Here is a 17,728-nt window from a genome sequence, read left to right on the forward strand (position 1 = left end):
AGCCAGATAAGCACTCTTGCAGAAGAAATATCTAAGATTCCAAGAAAACAAACAAAATTTAAGCATCTTTATGTTTGGTGTTGAATAGGAGAGGCAACAGTAATTTTTTTTTTAAAAAAACTTTTATTTTGAAATAATTTTAGGTTTACAGAAGAATTGCAAATAGGGTACTGAGTAATTGCTTTTGTAACATCAATTTAAGCTTGCTATGGTCTCCTTGGATTTATTTTATCATTTTAGGCTATTGAAAAATAAGTTCACATAATGAAGAAAATTGTCCTCTTACTGACCTTTTGAAAGAGACTCAATACAGAAAGTTCACTCTGTTATTATTCTTCGATATTGTTTTTATATGAAAGTTTTTGAATATTATCAAGGCCTTAACATTTCTTTATCAAATGAGCAATCACCTTTTATAATAACCAAGCAACTTTGAGTACAAAGGCATTTAATGCAAAAAGGGTACGGAAATGGGTCTCCATTAAATGAAGGTATATTTTATAGAAACTTTTTCTCTATATGTTAATATAAAATAAAAATAACTTCCTCAAACATTCACAACTAGAAATATAGTATAGTTGAGATTCTGTATAATTTTATTTTAAATCTTGTTACATAGGACTTTCAGAATTTTTTATTACTCTTTTGGGTAAAAATATGAAAGCATAAGCAACAATCTATTAAAACTAGGCATATACACATAGATTTTTATAATCAAAACATCTTTACAATTTATAGTATAAAACAATTTCAAACACATAACAAATAACAAACATTCATGTTCTCAACTACCTAGATTTTTTAAATGTTAATATAATGCCACATTTACACCAGATTTGGGGGGAAGAAATGAAACCTCACAGACCCAGCTTTTGTACCCCTATCAGTTTGAATTCAGTTACAGAAAACAGAAACAACCCCAGCTATTATAAGTAAAAGGATTTAATAGAGGGAATTGGGTGCTTACACTGTTGTTGGAAGTTGGAGTATTAGGCTGGGCTCCCTGGAATGATCCCAGAGCAACGTCACAGAACAGGGGACCCAAGAGGCTGCTTCCTTGGTCAGGGTCAGTGAGGCAGAGGATCAGAAAGCCATGGCAGAACTCGCCAAGCTGGGCCGTGCTGCCCCAGCGCAATCCAGAATCAGGAAGCTGCCACCACCACAACTACTGGATCCATTCTTTGCCTGCTAGACCTGCACTGGCCAGAAATGGATGCCCATGCCCTTCCCTTGACCCTGTGAAGCTGTAATGGGATGCCAGAATGCTTCCTCAGGAACTCAGTACCTTATGACAGCACTTAACCAACAGAACACACAGAAGTGGCAGAAGCATGGCCTCCACTTCCTGCCTCCTCCCAAATCTCACAGGAGGGCATCTGAGGTTCTTCTCAGCAGCCTATTCATGGGAATACTGGTGACCCAAATAATAATGAAAACCCCATACTATAATATGGTAGAAACCTCTTTCAAGGGTCTTCAAAATTAGATTTTCATTCGTATATTAACAACATAAATTTTTAAAACTACATGGTCTTTTCTATCTTTTGAAACATAATTAAATGTTATTCATCATGAGCTGAAAGTCCTATCTTTTTATCTGAATGTCTACACACCAAACCTTATATGTCACCCGTGATATTACTTTGTTTTGTTGGTGATCGTGTCTGCCCTGCCCATGAGACTTCTCTTCCCAATTAGACAGTCCTTAAATAGAGAAATCAAATCCTGCTTGTCTCTTTTGACCCCTAGTACAAACCCTTATAAATAGCAGCCAGCTGAATTGCTTATTAACCAAAACTCTGTAGAAAAACTCTTGTCCCACTGGCTTGGAAAGAAATGGAGGCAGAAGAGAAACAGCTCACTGGTGTCTCCCATAGGTATTAAAGGCTTTCTGTCCCCCCAGGTTTGCCTTTGTAGAACATGAAATTGACTGTGACTCTATTCCATTCCAGAGATCAGCTGTATAACCAGCCACCTAATAGAGCTGGTGCTCCTGAGGAATCCACAGAGTGTCCTGCAGAGTTGAGACCACAGGGTCCCCAGGCTCCATCCCCAGTTGCTGTCCCTAGACCCCCTAGTAACCCTCCAGCCAGAGGAACTCTGAAAACAAGCAATTTGCCAGAAGAATTGCGTAAGTTGTTTGCAGCGTTGCTTTTTCCTTCTTCTTGTCAAGCCTTATACTTTAAGAGTACTTGATGATTATTCATCCATAATCTTGGATACTTCTCGTATACTACAGAGTGAAATAAAATTTCCTTTTTGGCTTTTTGTCAAAAAAGTAACTAGCATTTTGTCTGAATGTTTGTAGTGATTCTGACCCTACCGGCAAACTCACAAAGTACTTAGCACTAGATTTTCTTCAACATATACTCCAACAACAAATAACCTCAATGTTTTTTACCTCTTCTAAATGATGCTCTTGAGTGGACTTGTCCCTGGATAAATTGATTGGATGTCCATGTGGTATTGGCCAAGGACTTAGCGTCTCTCCATAAATTAGTAGCAGCCTTCAAGAACGAGGTCATTTCCTGTAGGAATGAGCAATCTTGTTTGGAAAAAGCGGTCTCACATTCTCCGTACTGCTTTACAACCAAATGCAAACTAAGCCTTTTATTTAAAGAAACATTCAACTAAGTGTCAGGTGACGATGCTTTTTCCACATTTTGCAGCCAAAACCAGAAATGTTGAAATATCACCAAAGCATTCTCATGTTAAGGTCAGTCAGGACAGTAAGTTCCAGAAATCTTTAGAAAACAGTCAATACTTGAGAAATTATTATATTCTACTGTGCTTGCTAAAATTCTAATAAGCCCTTTCCACATCTAGGCACTGCTTTGAACCAAACTTAAAATTAAGCCCTTTGCATTAGCTAATTCTAGTTAAGGGAATCTATGCTCTTTAGTCATTTAAGACTCTGAAAGATTTGTATGACAACGATCTTTTGTTTTTCGTTAAAAAAAATTTTTTTTAATTCTTAAAATCTTAGACATTTTTGACACAACATTGTAAAATGACTATAACTCAATAAAAAAAAAAGTTGAAAAAAACTCTTAAAATCAAAAAAAAATCTTAGACATTTTGAGCATTTCTAGAGAACGGACAATGTTAGGAAATAGTCTGGTTGTCAGTCTGTAGGGTCATATTTATCTTACCGTAACCTAGAGAAGTAGTCCTAAAATTCTTACAGAGGAATTGGTTGAATATTAGGTGTTGATAAGAAAATAAATTGAATGCCATTAGTATGCCTGGCTGATTAAATGAGTCAATATGACCATTGTACCTACTTCCATTTGAGAAGTGTGTTTCAAAATACAAGAGGCTAAGAATAGATGAAGGGGTTCTTTCCAGCCCCCCTTTCTTCTCCACCCTCTACCCCAGGGCTTTCTGAGATGTAGCCAGTGGATTCCAGACTAAAAGCCAGCACAGAGAGATTATCCATCTACCATGTTAACATGCTAGCCACATAATTTACTCAAGACTTTAGCCTGAGAAAACATGGGCTCTTATCTTGACTGGATTAAGCTTGTGGGCACAATACCATCTGCTGCTCTCAGCTGATTTAGGGAGGAGCAAGGGAATCAGTGATGCTGGGATGCCCAGAGGCAGGGTCTCTCCTTCAAGCAGCTGAAGTTCTTAGTAACATTTCTGAGCTCCGCTTTAGTCTCCTCCAACTTCCCGGCCTTTCCCCCACCAGTGAGTAGATGAGGGGAAGGAAGGGCGGAAAACCTTTCTCCTCACTTGCTCTTGTCAAGTTCAGGGTAGCAGAGAACATCATGAGATCAAAAGAGGACACTGCTGGGTGGCCCCTTAGCAAAGCTCAACTTCCTGGCCTGCTGTGAGAGCATTCCCTGGGCACAGTGCCAAGTGTCTCTAATATACTGGGGGTGGTCTGATCTCAAGGACCCATAGGTTCTGGGAGATGGATTTTTTGTTAATGCATCATGTGGTTTTTCAGAAGACCTCCTCTGCTTGTCTCAGCCAGCCAGTGTCTCAGCTCTCCCTCCAGCCTCTCCTTTCCATGCACCCTGGGCAGCCTGCACTCCCTTGGACAGACCCCTGGCCCCTTTGGGCCTGAGGACTGCAATCCGCACTGCTGCAGGCATAAGCCCCTTAGACAACCCCCCGTCCTGAGGCTTCCCTTCATTATTCTAGGACAAAAGATATGACATACAATTTGCAAGTGTTGGGTAGAAGAGATTCATTTGACTAATTTCTAATAAATGTGAAAAATCTCTCTTAGGAAAGGTCTTTATCACTTATTCTATGGACACAGCCATGGAGGTGGTGAAATTCGTGAACTTTTTATTGGTAAATGGCTTCCAAACTGCAGTAAGTATCTTGAATCCAAAGAGAAGACTGAACAATTAAAGTGAGTACAATGAAAAGAAAAACAAGAGAAAAAGTAGAAATAGCTGTTGATGTTTTAAACTATATTATTTGATTTATGTGATTATGAACTAATGCTTATGGATTGAGGTAATAATCTTCTAAAGTTTAAACGAGCCAAAGTCTCCAGCATGTTTTTTCCTGCATGCCTTTTGAGTGACCCCAGGTGCCTCTGAACAGCCAGAATGGCCTTAATGCCAACCACGTATGCAGCTGGCGCCTGGCCTGAGGGAAGCGCCAGGCTCTTGCTGCACTTGGCCCCTTTGCCCGCCTTCATCAGTCATGCCTGCTTTGGTTGTGCTTTCTGTGCTGCAGGAGGCTACAGGCTTCACTGGGTCACCTGCTCATTTTACAAGGTCCTCTTGTTCTGCACTGGGTTGTAAGGTTGACAGTGGAAGCCCCGCAGCCTGGGGCCCCACCGTGCACAGCTAACGGTCCACACCGGGATGCAGCCGTGATGCTTCTGGACAGGGAGGACCTGGCCAGGTTCTCGGCTGGTCGAGGCTAGTTCAGGGGAAGTAGATAACCCAACCCTACATGCCTTTCACTGTGATCTTAGCCCAAGAAATCTCAGGAAGCACACATTCCTCAAGTCCCCTGCAGTGCCTTGAAAGAGCACAGCCTAAACCCATGTATGTTTTCTTTAGGATAAATAAAATACCACAGGAGGCTACTTGGAGGACTGGCTTTCCTCAAAGACTGCGATTGTGTCTCTTCCTTCCCAGAGGCCTCTTCTGGGTATTTAGTAACAGTGAATTCTCAAGAGTAGGGGGAAATTAAGGGAAATATCTACAAATAGGAATATTGAAGGATAAAGAGGGAATACATAATAATTAAATATCAATTTTAAAGATTATTTAGCATTTTTAACAAGAGTTTTATTTGAATTTTTCTTTATTCTAGAATTATTTTTAAATGGAATTATATGAAAGTTTTAAAATGCAAACAATTTATACTCTCCAACTTCATGACTATATAGATATATGACTATATAGAGACCAACATTTCAATTTCTCATTTCTGGAATAAGAAAACACTGTGGCAACCAAGACATAAAATCAAATTACAGGATATAAGATTGACATCTCAGAAAAGATCTTATTTTTGGTCCTTTCTATGTAAGCATACTGATTGCCTCTGGAGAAGAGGGCCAGTTTCTGTGACCTTAATGATCAGAGGCTGCTTAGGCCAAATTTAAAGTTGACCTTGAGCCTGATCCCTATGAAGCCTGTGGTAGAACCACAGAGCCCCATCCTGGACAGCTGAATTATTATATTGATGCATCAACAACCCCTTAGTGGAGAAAAATAAACTTAATGGGTAATTTCATAAAGGGACAGTTTTCAAAATTCTAGGTGAGTTTTAGGGCATCCACAGGGAGTAAATAATGCACTATCCCGGGACCAGCAAAAGCAGGAAGTTCCTACCAACTCAAGGTCTTAAGAGGCAAGAGAGTAGTGACTACCACAACCCAAAAGGGGCACTGTATTGTTTTGCCAGAGCTGCCAAAGAGCACCACACGCTGGGCAGCTTAAACAACAGAAATTTATTTCCTCACAGTTGTGGAGGTTAGAAGTCCAAGGTCAAGGAGTCAGCAGGGTTGGTTTCATTCTGAGGTCTCTTCCTTGGCTTGTAGATCTTCTCCCTCTGTCTTTACCTGCGTGTGATCTTTCCTCTGCATGTCCTAATCTCCTATTATAAGGACACCAGTCATATTGGGTCAGGGCCCACCCATATGTCCCCATTTTACTTTAATCACCTCTTCAAAGGCCCTATCTCCAAATACAGCCACATTCTGAGGCACTGGATGTTAAGATCTCAACATGGGAATTTGGAGGGACATAATTCGGCTCATAACAGTGGCTGGCTGAAAAACTTGGCCTGACAGGAGCTGTGGATTTTAGTGGAGATTTGGAGAGACAAATGGAAGCTTTCTAAGCACATGGTGCTTCCCAGAGTGTCCACCTCACTAGGAGAGAAGAATTTAGGTGCTAGGATAATAATAATGATGACCATTTATTGAGAACTTTAATTCATGCCTGGCCCTATGATGTGCCTTTTCCATGTTAACTCATTTTAATCCTCACAACCACCCTAGGAAGTAGGTTTGTTAACCACATATTACAAATGAAAATAGTAAGACTTAGAGAGTTTCAGGAAGTCATGCACATTTCCAAAGTCATGCAAGTAGGAAGTGCAGGAGCCAAGAGTAGAGCCAAGCTGTTTATCTCTTCTCAGCCGACGTCACGTTGCTTCTCTCCTGTAGAACAGAAATGGATGACTGATACAGCCATGGAGAGCTGCAAAATCTCTCTCAAGATTACCTAATGTAGTCATTGGCCATTGGACATGTTGAAACAGGAAGCATCCAAACCAAAAGGAAAGCCATTCCATTTTGATGTCCCATCAGTAAAGAAACTTAGTCTGAACTCATATTCTGTTCTGTATATGTCTGAGTATGGTATACAAAGGCAGGATCTTATTCTATAGGAAGCTTAGAATCAGGTTGAAGAGATAAGGCAGACATCAACGAGATGTTTAGTAAATGAAAGAATGCCATAATAATGTATTTACTGCCCAGTACCACCAGTGGTCACAATGGGATGGAGTTCATTGAGGTGAAGAGGAGGAAGTCAGTGTGTGGGGAGGATTCACAGAGCAGGGGCAGGGCTTGCACTGTGCTTTTAGGGGGACACCAATGTGGGGACATGCAGGGAAAAGAGAGGTAAGGCTGGATCAGGGATGGCATGGAAATCTTGCTGAATGGGTGGGGCTTGACTTGATTGGCCCTAAATGGCAACGTGACCTTTAGGACAATTGATCTGGGAGCAGTGTGGCTGAATCAAATAACCCTTCTTCAAGGACACTCTCCCTGCATCACCCATTCCCATATATAATCCCTCTTCCAATCAAGAGCACCTTGTGCACACACACTCTTCTCTGGCTGCAGGATGAGCCTGAGCTCAAGAAAGGCCTTCTTACTTGATCTTCTGTAAAACAGAAAATAACTGGTTTTTCTCTCCTTCAAAAACTGATATTTAATACCAGTCTTTTCAAGGCCCAAGAGTTCTACTCCCTGACTTTCATCATAAACCGTTTCCCCACCATCTCAGTAATTGTTTTTGTGATTGTACCTCGGATTTGCTTCAAGTTTCACACAATCCTTTTTAAATATATAGATTGAAACTGGACATATAATACTATAATAATGTCCTGGCTAATACAATAAAGCACCACATTGTATCTTAGTACTTGGCACACCACACGTCCATTGAAATGCTCCAGAATCATGTTTGCCTTTCAAATTACAGGTATGTATATATAGTGCATATGTTTGCTGGTTTATATCCAACCTGGTGGTCTACCATGTCTCTCAGATTTTTTTAAACAGAATTACAAGTATTAAAAACTTAAATGCCTACTAATCTTAAAATGGGAAACATTTAAAGAAAATTGTGTCTTGTTTCTTAGACTCACAGACTCCTCCCTGCAAAAAAAGTTAGTAACTTTTCCAGTCTTAAATGTACATAATCTCTTGGGCTTTCTCTTTGCATCTAGACAAAGCTTCTCATTAAGAGCCGCTTTCCACATCTTTGTCTTGCAGATTGACATATTTGAGGATAGAATCCGAGGCATTGATATTATTAAGTGGATGGAACGCTACCTTAGGGATGTAAGTACATCGCAAAATTCTGAGCTTGTTTTCTGGTGAGAAAGACAATTAGCTTGTGGAGTTATTTTATGAAAGAAGCACTGGATACCCACCAAGTCCAAAGCTGACAAAGTCCCAACAAAGCTTCCCTTGCTGGCAGCCGAGCAGACTTGGAAAGGAAGGATGGGGTCGCCCTCCTGGACTTGCACAGGCAGGAAATAACTGTCGAACCAGACACAGGTGGTTGATAACAATCAGAGCAAACAATTTTTGACCAGAATAGGAAAGGAGGAAATGAAGGCGGAGAGTGGGGAGGGAGCGGCAGAATTCAATTTAATCTGAGGCCACCCCAAGTGTTTTGTAGGATCAGGCTGAAGAGGTTTTCTGGACAGCCTCGCAGGCCGTGCAGCACATGCTCCCCCCACCCCCCGCGCCCCCCAGACGCCCCCTCACAGCCTTGTGATTTGTTTTCCACTGACAGAATCTATACGGACCAGTGGGACACTTTGTGCTTTAACAAGATAGAAATTGATTGCTGCCAGCCTGTTCGTGTCGGCTGCCTCTTTTGGAGGGAGCAGAGCGGTGGGGGACAGAGTCTCAGCAGGCTGGGGTTTTGAGGCTTTTCCTTTTGTCTGCAGTCTGATGTTTGCTTTGTGTTGAAGGGTCTGCTCCTCCCGACTGCACTTAGCGTCCACAGCAAGCAGGGCAGTCAAGGGTGCAGTAACTGACAGCTGAGATCCAGCTGCCAGAGGGAGGGCGTTTTCATCCTTGCTGTTGCAGAACCTTTTTGCCACAATGCAGTCACTTGGCGATTCCGGTTTTCATTAGACATTTATTAGTGATGGTTGTGGAAAACAGTGGGCAGAACTGCATTCATTTAGGAGAGCTTCTCTCAGAGCTGAAGCCATCCCCGTGTTTGAAGGGAGTTGGGGAGGAAGACAGAGGGGAGGAGGGAAGACGGGAGGCTGCTGGTGCAGCAGGGAGGGCGTGGAGGTGGGTGGGGGCAGCGGTGCTTTTTGCTTTCCGTGGATGGAGCCTAGTCCTCCATCCTCGAGGATATCAGAGAACAGTCCTTCTGGCCAGTTTCCAGCCTGCCTTCACCAAATGGACCACACTCTACACTTCTATAAACATGCTTTCTCCCTCTCATTAACAGAAGACAGTAATGATAATCGTAGCAATCAGCCCCAAATACAAACAGGATGTGGAAGGCACTGAGTCGCAGCTGGACGAGGATGAGCACGGCTTACATACTAAGTACATTCATCGAATGGTGAGTGATGAAACCAAGCACCTCGCCGCCCCTCAGAGTCGGGCTCTTTCTTCTTTGAAGACCTATTCTTCACTAGAGACCAACTGAAGGCAGCAGGATGATGGGTGAAGAACCCAGGCAAGAGACACGGTGTCAGTTCTGGCTCCACCTACCTTTGGGGTTTTGGGCAAGTCACCGCACCCCCGGGACTCAGTGTTCCTATCAGTAACAGGGGAGAGTAATCTGTGATCTCTAAGTTCTAGGATTCTGGAAAGCAGTGCTCTGCTGGCTTGGTTGTTTACCAGCTGATGGGAAGTCCTGGGGAATGGGAGACAGTGCTGTGAGCAGAGCGGCTCCTGCGTCTGCATCCTGTTCTGTCCTGTCTGTTCAGAAGGCAGAATAGCACAGTGAAAAGGACACAGGCTGTTGTATCAGGTAGACTCAGTTCACATTTGGCTTCCTGCTGCTCAGGTTGTGTGACCGCGGGGCCAAGAACTTAAACCTCTTTGTGTCTCCATGCCCCTATTCAGAAAATTGGTCACTAGCACAGTGTTGTGAAGACCGAATGAAATAACGTCTGTGGAGCAGGTGGCAGATGCTGGGTGGAGGGAAGGGATTGTTCTAGCTCATGATAGGTGAGCAACACCGGAACTGTTGGGCCTGGTGAAACTAAAACCAGCGGGAGAAATTTATAGGAAGTTAGACTAACTCAGTATCTAATAGAACATTCCAGCTTTGACTGTTGACTGTTTTCTGAATGAGCAATCTTCCTGCTTTCCATGATCATACAGAGCCTGTGGAGCCTGAATGAGCAATCTTCCTGCTTTCCATGATCATACAGAGCCTGTGGAGACAGGGCCTGCTTGGCCAGGATGCTGGACTAGACTTGTGGCTTTCAAACTCTCCTGTGGCGCCCCTCCAGGTGCCCATATCTGCTGGGGGCTGGGGGTGGCTCTGGGCCTCCCACCCCACCTGACCTAGAGCTGGCCCATATCTGCTGGGGGCTGGGGGTGGCTCTGGGCCTCCCACCCCACCTGACCTAGAGCTGGTCTGCCTCTCTCAGGCTTATTTACCAAGGATTCTGAGACTTAAAAAGGCTTGAAACTCACTGGACTAAGAACATGGAAGCTCCATTTCAGCTCGAACATTCCACAAGAGGGGAAGGCACTTGGAATGGGCATAAAGGGTCACTGACTAAGACAAGAAGATGGGGCAGGAAGCAGAAGTGGCCCAGACAGAATAAGTAAGCAGCATAAGACAGGAGGTGGTCAGGCAGTCAAGGGACATGTAGCTTTACCTCAAGGTAAGCAGACTGAAATCCAGGTCTGTGATGTGGGTCAGAAGCATAGGAAAATAGGCAGGGCAGGTGGGTGGATGCTCTCCATCTGGGTCCTCAGGGTCTCTGATGCCTCTTCTCCCAAGTGCCGACCACGTACTTGAGCTCGGAACCAAGCCAACGTAAAAGCTGGAGCAAGGTGGCGGGGTCGGAGGTTCAGGGCGAGGAGCTGGGAGATCAGTGTCCCTCCTCTTCCATTCTTTCCCAGTCTGACAGCCCCTGGACAGGGCCCAGAAAAGGGCCCAGTTCTGCCCTAAAAGTTCACAGCCTGCTCCGGGTACCGCCACGCCTTGGCTGTCTGCATGGCCCCAAAGCACTGGATCTCTAGGAAACTGCCAGGCCTGGAGCAGACAGCTTTTGTGCATGAAGGGCTCTGGGTCCCTGCCAGTTCCTGGGGAAACCCGTCATACTCTGCAGGTGTGTGGTGGCACAAGGCAGTCGTAGGCAGCTCAACCTCAGAGCTCGTCCGATGGTACCCAGCCATGAACCAGATTGTCTCCAAACTCGGCTTCTTGGAACCATGATGTCATGGGCCCTTGCTCATCACTCAAGCAGTTGAAGAGGCCAGATGCAGAAGTGCCTTCCTGCCCACCTGGCTGACTTCCTGGTTCCCTCCAGGGAGCAGAAAACTCCAGGACAGAGGGAGTGAAGAGGTACACATGAGCAACTGCATCAGAGAGCCAATGACTTCCCAAAGGGCCCATCCCTGGAAATGTGAGAGATACAAAAACGCCCCGCTGCTGGCTGGCCTCTCAACAGATGGGTGGCCTTGTGGACAAGCAAAATTGTACAGTATACTGTGTCCTGAAGTCAGAAACCAAATCCAGTTCTCCATTTTTCACTTATAAGCCCTATGCCCTTCCCTTCCCGTGTTGGTACTGGTGTAGTTGGGGCTTGTAGTTGTACCGCACTTGGGTCATTTTAAAATATGTTTTTGGTCTTGTCTGCTGCTTTTTAAAGGGAGGTGGTTCTAAGAAAACACCTCATGGAGGATTTGTGTGTGCTGTGATTGTGTGTATGTGTGTGTAAGAGTGTGTGTTTATAAGGTGATCTGTATGGTGATTTCAGTCATCACCACTGTCATCTTCTTCTCTGTTCTGTTTTTATTCCCAAGACTTCTGAGTTATAAAAATCAATTGGAAGATGAGATAGCTGGGGACACATAATTCCTCATCTCCTTTGTCAGCAGATGACTGAAAGCTTTGTGCTGGTCACAGGATTTGGAAGACTAACTCCCCTCATATTGAAAATGCTGGTTTTGATAGAGTTCCTGGCAGCTGGATCTTTTTGGGCCGCCACAGAGCAAGTTGGAAGCAGTGTGGGGAACCTAGAGCTTGGCAGACAGAGCTCTTCTCGCTGACCTCCCAGCCTCGTCTTCCTGGCCGTCCCTCCTCATCCAGCCCCACGAACATTCTTTCACACCTGCAGATACTTGATCATACTGTTTCCTCTGCCGAGAATGTCCTTCCCCTCTCCCCCTATTTTCCCTGCCTGACCAAATTCTTCTTTCCTTTTCGTATCCAAATGACACCTCCCTTGTAACTCCTTCAAGCCACTGATGTAGAAAAGGATGGCTCCCATTGGGCTCCCACAGCAATTTGTTCATACTTTTCGCACTGCACTGTGGTGGGGAGTTTTCCTTTCTGCCTGCTCGTTAAACTGCTGGCTTTGTGAGGAGAGAAACTCTATCCGTGGTACCTAGTAAACTGGTTCTGAAAAAAAAAAAAATTCCTGATTTGTAGCTAACATTTGCGCATTTCTATGGGGTGAATACTCTCCTGTGACCAATCTCAAGCTACCAATGTGAAGTCACTTGACACAGAATTGGGAAGGGATGCCCACAATCGGCTTCTGTGAGCTGATATGGGGCAGCTCAGCACACCCTGGAAAGTATCCTAGTCCTTGAAACCCTAAATCTAGCACAGAGCATGACTTTTAATAGGCCTTCAATAAATGATTGATGAATGAATGAATGGCATAGGTGTGTGATGGAGAGTTTAAAATTATAAATGCATGGCACTGAAGGAAATCAGAATAAAAATACAGCGTGTGGGGGAAGGTAATAGCTCAGTGGTAGAGCGCATGCTTAGCATGCACAAAGGCCTGGTTTCTATCCCCAATACGTACACACACACACACACAAAATATTGTGTGGGCTTGCATGATTGTGGGTACCGTTAACTCCTCATCCTCATTCCTGAAATTAAACCTTCAGGTGTGTTCTGTTCCAGATGCAGATTGAGTTCATAAAACAAGGAAGCATGAATTTCAGATTCATCCCCGTACTCTTCCCAAATGCTAAGAAGGTAAACAAACAAACAAATCTTATAAGTCAAGCTTTGGTGTGTTTGCTATCTGGGATTTTAAGTGGAAAACATTGTCAACTCTTGATCAGTCCTTCAAGAGTAGCAGTGTTACCAGAAAGATCAACAGGCTGTACCACTCAGTTCAGCAGCATGAACCAGGAAGGATTTAAAGCTTTATCTGATAGACCATCGCTGTGCTAATTGTTCAGATAGTCATTACACACAAAGAAGTAGTTTGCGTTTTAACTCATGAGACAAAAAGAGACTGTTCACCTGATACTCCTTATCTCTTGTATATAAGTCAAGAGGTGTGCATTTTTTGCTGGCTGTTTCACAGAGTGTTTTGTTGCATAGTTCCACTGTCAAAGCTGTAGAACACAGGAATTAAACCTACGCAGTTACCAAAGGGAATTTTGCTGTGTTCAAATTTTGCTGTGTTTTTGTGCCAGAAGGGCCTGCCAGCATTTTTGGGGAATGGGGGCAAAAAACATCCTGAGGCCCAGCACCAGACTTGGAGAAGGGAAGGCTGTGGTATAGTAAACGTCTTGGGAACCAGACCTCAACACCCTGAGCTCAGGCTCAGGCCCAGCCCCACCCTGGGGGATCCTAGATGTCAAGACTGCGTTGAGACTTCTGCCCTGGATGACAGAGGGTTTGATTTATGGGAACAGGACACTGAAAACTGCACAGTTCACAACTTGTCCAATAGTGTGCTTTCTATTCCTTGCTCTTTCTGCTCTCACAGCAAGACCTCCTTCCTGGTCTCCCTGTTTCCACTCTGACCCTGTACCAGCCATCCTCTGCTCTGCCATCAAAAAGGAACAACCAAAATGTAGATCTTGTCTCTCTCCAGCTTAGAAATGTAGTGGTTTCCTGCTGACTACAAGATCATATCCATCTTTCTTACTATGACCGGAGGCCCCTAGAAGAGGGCTGTGCCCACTTGCTCTGCTTCCCCTCTTATCCCCAAGCTCACACAGGACTCTGCTCCAGTCACACTGGACTCAGTATGCCCTCACACACAACACGCTCGTCCACGTTTCTGTACCTTTGCACTTTCTGTTCCCCCTGCTAGCAGTGCCCTTCCCTGACTCAGCTGTCTAGTGAACTCTTGCGTGTCCTTACAGCACCCAGTCTCTCTAGCCTCTCCTCCCCAGTGCCCACAGAGCGAATAGTCCCTCTCTTGAGCGCTCTTAATTATAGTGCCTTGAGTCAATGGTATGTGGTTGGGAGTGGCAGATGTTGGGAATAATTGTTTAGAATTACTGGAGCATGATGACAGAAAAAAGCAGGCCAACTTTCAGTTGCTTTTACTCATGTTTTTAAAACTTCTTCAAACAATGCCCTTGTCATCTGCACTCAGGGCAGACTGCTCCCACTGCCTGCCCCCTTGGTATGCCAGTGCCAAGAAAGTATTTCTTTACATTCTGACTCCATCATAAGACCATGAACTCCTCAAGGCAGTAACTGTGTCTTTTTCATTTGAGTATCATCAATACCCAGCGTGATGCCTGACATATAGCAGGTACTGCTTCTAAGCTCATCCTGCAATCCTCAAAGGAGTCCTACCTGCTCAGAGAAAAGTCTGTGAGGCCCTATCTGACACAGCCCCATCTACTTCCAGAACTCCTCTCCTACTCTCTTTCATTTACTCTTCTCTGACCACATTGGGCTTGTTACTCCTTGAATAGGCCAGGCATGCTTCTACCACAGGGCCTTTGCACTGGATCTCCTATCTGCCCGGACCCAGACATCCACATGATCTACTCATTCTACTCTTTTACATTTTTTCTTGTTTTCTCGTTTCAGTGAGATCTTTCCTAAATACCTTATTTAAAAGTGCAAATCTTCATCCCTGCCCAGCACTCTCTACCCTCTCTCTGTTTTATTTTTCTCCACAGCCTGTATTACCGTTGAACATACTATATATTTTACCTATCCATTATCTGTCTTTCTCCAACAAAATGTCCACTCCATGAGCACAGTCTGAAACTGTGCCCTCGTGATCCCCGGTGTATAGGTTCTGCCTTTGCCTGAGGACTGAGATCTGGTGGGCTGCTTCTACTGCAGGCCAGACCTGTGGCTAGAGTGAAAGGATAATGAATTAGATTAAGCCCAAAGCCTTAGCATACTTCTTCTGAAACCACAGAGGAATTCGCTCACTCTGCATGACCTCTGTCATACCCCTTTTATGGGTGGGTGATGAAAACACGCTGAAATGCAAGGGGCACATAGCCTGGGAGGCTGACAAGATGCGGTGCACATGTGCTTTCCATAATGAGCTATACAGCTTGCACCCAGAGCCAAGAGCAGTGTACCTGTGAACCCCTTCCAAGAGCAAAACAGTACAACTCTCAGGAGAGTTTAGTACGTGACACCCCATGAAGGGAAAGCCAGGGATGTTTGGGAACTGAGCCTGGGATCTGGAATCCAGCTTTCTCTCTAATGGCTTTTGCTCCTGTCACTCTCTCTCCCATAGGAGCACGTGCCCACCTGGCTTCAGAACACTCACGTCTACAGCTGGCCCAAGAATAAGAAAAATATCCTGCTGCGGCTGCTCAGGGAGGAGGAATATGTGGCTCCTCCCCGGGGGCCTCTGCCCACCCTTCAAGTGGTCCCCTTGTGACTCCCTCCATCCCCAGGTCCTCGGGGCCAGGCCACATGTGGGCCCTATTCTGTCCAGCACTCTTCCAGTTGAGGCTGGCTGCCAGCATTCAGGGCTGTTGTTTTTAGTCCCTCTCTGAGGGGCCTTCGAACCCCAGAAAACCTGTTCTGCAGGGGAACTCTTCCTCCTGAGACCTCGAGAGACCTTGTCTTTGAAACAGAGGCCACGGCTACTTTGCATTCCCTGCTTTTTAAACCCATCGCATGTTCCTCCTAACAGTCTGCCATGTCCAGAACGGGCTCTCAGCAGTTAGCAAGTAGATAGTACAAGTGACGTTGCAATAAATGTAAACGACCACAAACACTCTCCCATCACTTAGGGCTGCTTTTCAGGGTTAGCCAGATGTTGTGTGTCCTCAGGCCAAACTGATCCATGTACAAATAATAAAATGTTTACTCTTTTGTAAAATTGTGGTTCACTTATCTCAAAGGAGATGGATATATATTAATTTATATGGGCAGCTGCTTCCAGAGACATCAATAGAGCTGCTTAAATATAATACTAGACAAATGTAACAGACTACTTTGTATTAAAGGAGTAAGGCCAGATAATTAAACAGTGCCTTTTAACATGCTCTTGGAAGTTTTATTCCTGCAGAACTTTTTAACAAAACAACTCTGTACCACACACAACCATGATTCTAAATAAAATCCTAGTTCTTAGGGTCTGAACTGTATGTGTCAAAATTTCTGGGTATTGTATGAAGTGACATGAGCTGTATAATGCAGGCTAGGAATGTGGTTTGGGAGACCTGTGTTCTAGTCTTGGGTCTGCCACTAACTAGCTGTGTGACCTTAAGCAAGTCCTTTCACTTTCCTGAAACTCCAGGGACTCATTCATATAATCACATGGACAAAAATATCTCTAATGACCCTAAAAGGTTTAAGGCCTAAAGCCTAAATTCTAAATATTCTTTTGAGGAATGACTAAGTTTTCATTTTCATAATAATCTCCTAGGGGACAGAAGCACATTTTCTTAACAGGGACATTTTCTTCTTTTTTTAAATATCTTTAACAATATCCTCACATTAGTAATTTGGGGGAAAAATATATATCTTGTTCATCTGATCTCCAAAGAAAAAAACACACAGAAACATACCCATATATAAAATACATTCTACATGTGTGTGAATATCTATAATATATATATATTCTACTACATAGAACAAGGTGAAATGGCTTCAATTATGGCCCAAGATAATAAGCCAATATGAAGTCTTTGGAGGGTGGGTGAGAGCTATTTCTTCCCTTATTTGTCTATCTAACCTCTTAAACAAGGCTCAGTTGTGTTACAATATATTTCAACCCTTATGTGTCACCATAGGGAAGACAAATACTTGTCAATGTTAAATAAGAAACTTTGCTAATGAATTGCAAAGAACCCTAGTTTTATTTATGCTGTAACCTAAATGTCTACTGGGCACAGTGAATGTCTCTGTTTCTAAAAACTAGAGAAAGAAAAGCTAGTCTACCTGAAATACTCATTTGTAAGACTCTATGACAGGTACTTTTAGACCCGTAGCATTTGAGACCTGGTAAAACTGACATGCTTGTTGGATTAACTCAAAATGCCTGGAACTCACCCCAAACACAAACATCAAATCTTTCTCTCTTGCTTTTTATTATCGTTTTTGGAGGTGATACCGTCATACAGGATTCTACACACAGATGTAAATAAAATGGCATCAGCTTTATTACTCTCAAATGTTTCTAGTTTGTGGAGGTTTAATCATGTGATGTTATTACCCTTCCTCCATTCAGAGATTTGTCCTGGGTCCTCAGCCACTATTCCTCCCCCAGGTGAATGATGAGAGAAGGTCCCCAGTGTTCCACAAATAGTTATCAAAGTGTTACAGCTGGTAATACTGGTAGAAAGAAAAAAAAAAAACTAAACACAACAGAAAGAATGCATGCACACACACGAAACACCTGGCCAAGTGATGGATGACCCTTAGAGTTTCTGTGAAATCTGATGACCATGAACATAAAAGGATTTTAACAACTATTTTAGAGCACAGACACTAAGATTAACACTTGATTTATTTAGACATTATCCTGGGTCCTCTTGCATTCATCATACAGATATTTATCTGTAGATATTTATCAAGTGGTGGGGTGGAATTGGGGTAGG

The 17,728-nt window shown here is 43.8% G+C and overlaps 1 protein-coding gene across 7 annotated transcripts in view; it reads left to right on the forward strand.

Annotated features, from left to right (window-relative positions):
• Positions 1-16,268, forward strand: part of TRAF3IP2 (TRAF3 interacting protein 2) — a 40,032-nt gene extending 23,764 nt beyond the window's left edge. For 4 of the 7 annotated variants that reach the window (XM_010965431.3, XM_074368478.1, XM_045524413.2 and 1 more), the window contains exons 4-9: positions 1,953-2,131; positions 4,241-4,329; positions 7,991-8,059; positions 9,195-9,311; positions 12,858-12,932; positions 15,412-16,268. In XM_010965431.3, coding sequence (XP_010963733.1) covers positions 1,953-2,131; positions 4,241-4,329; positions 7,991-8,059; positions 9,195-9,311; positions 12,858-12,932; positions 15,412-15,558 — 676 coding nt within the window. In that variant the 3' untranslated portion in view covers positions 15,559-16,268. Of the gene's footprint in view, positions 1-1,952; positions 2,132-4,240; positions 4,330-7,990; positions 8,060-9,194; positions 9,312-10,081; positions 11,556-12,857; positions 12,933-15,411 lie in introns of those variants that run through there. The other 3 variants (XR_006728407.2, XM_074368479.1, XM_045524415.2) reach the window with 3 other exon arrangements.
• Positions 16,269-17,728: the final 1,460 nt, after the last annotated feature.

Source organism: Camelus bactrianus, chromosome 8, assembly GCF_048773025.1.
Source record: "Camelus bactrianus isolate YW-2024 breed Bactrian camel chromosome 8, ASM4877302v1, whole genome shotgun sequence".
NCBI lineage: Eukaryota > Metazoa > Chordata > Mammalia > Artiodactyla > Camelidae > Camelus > Camelus bactrianus.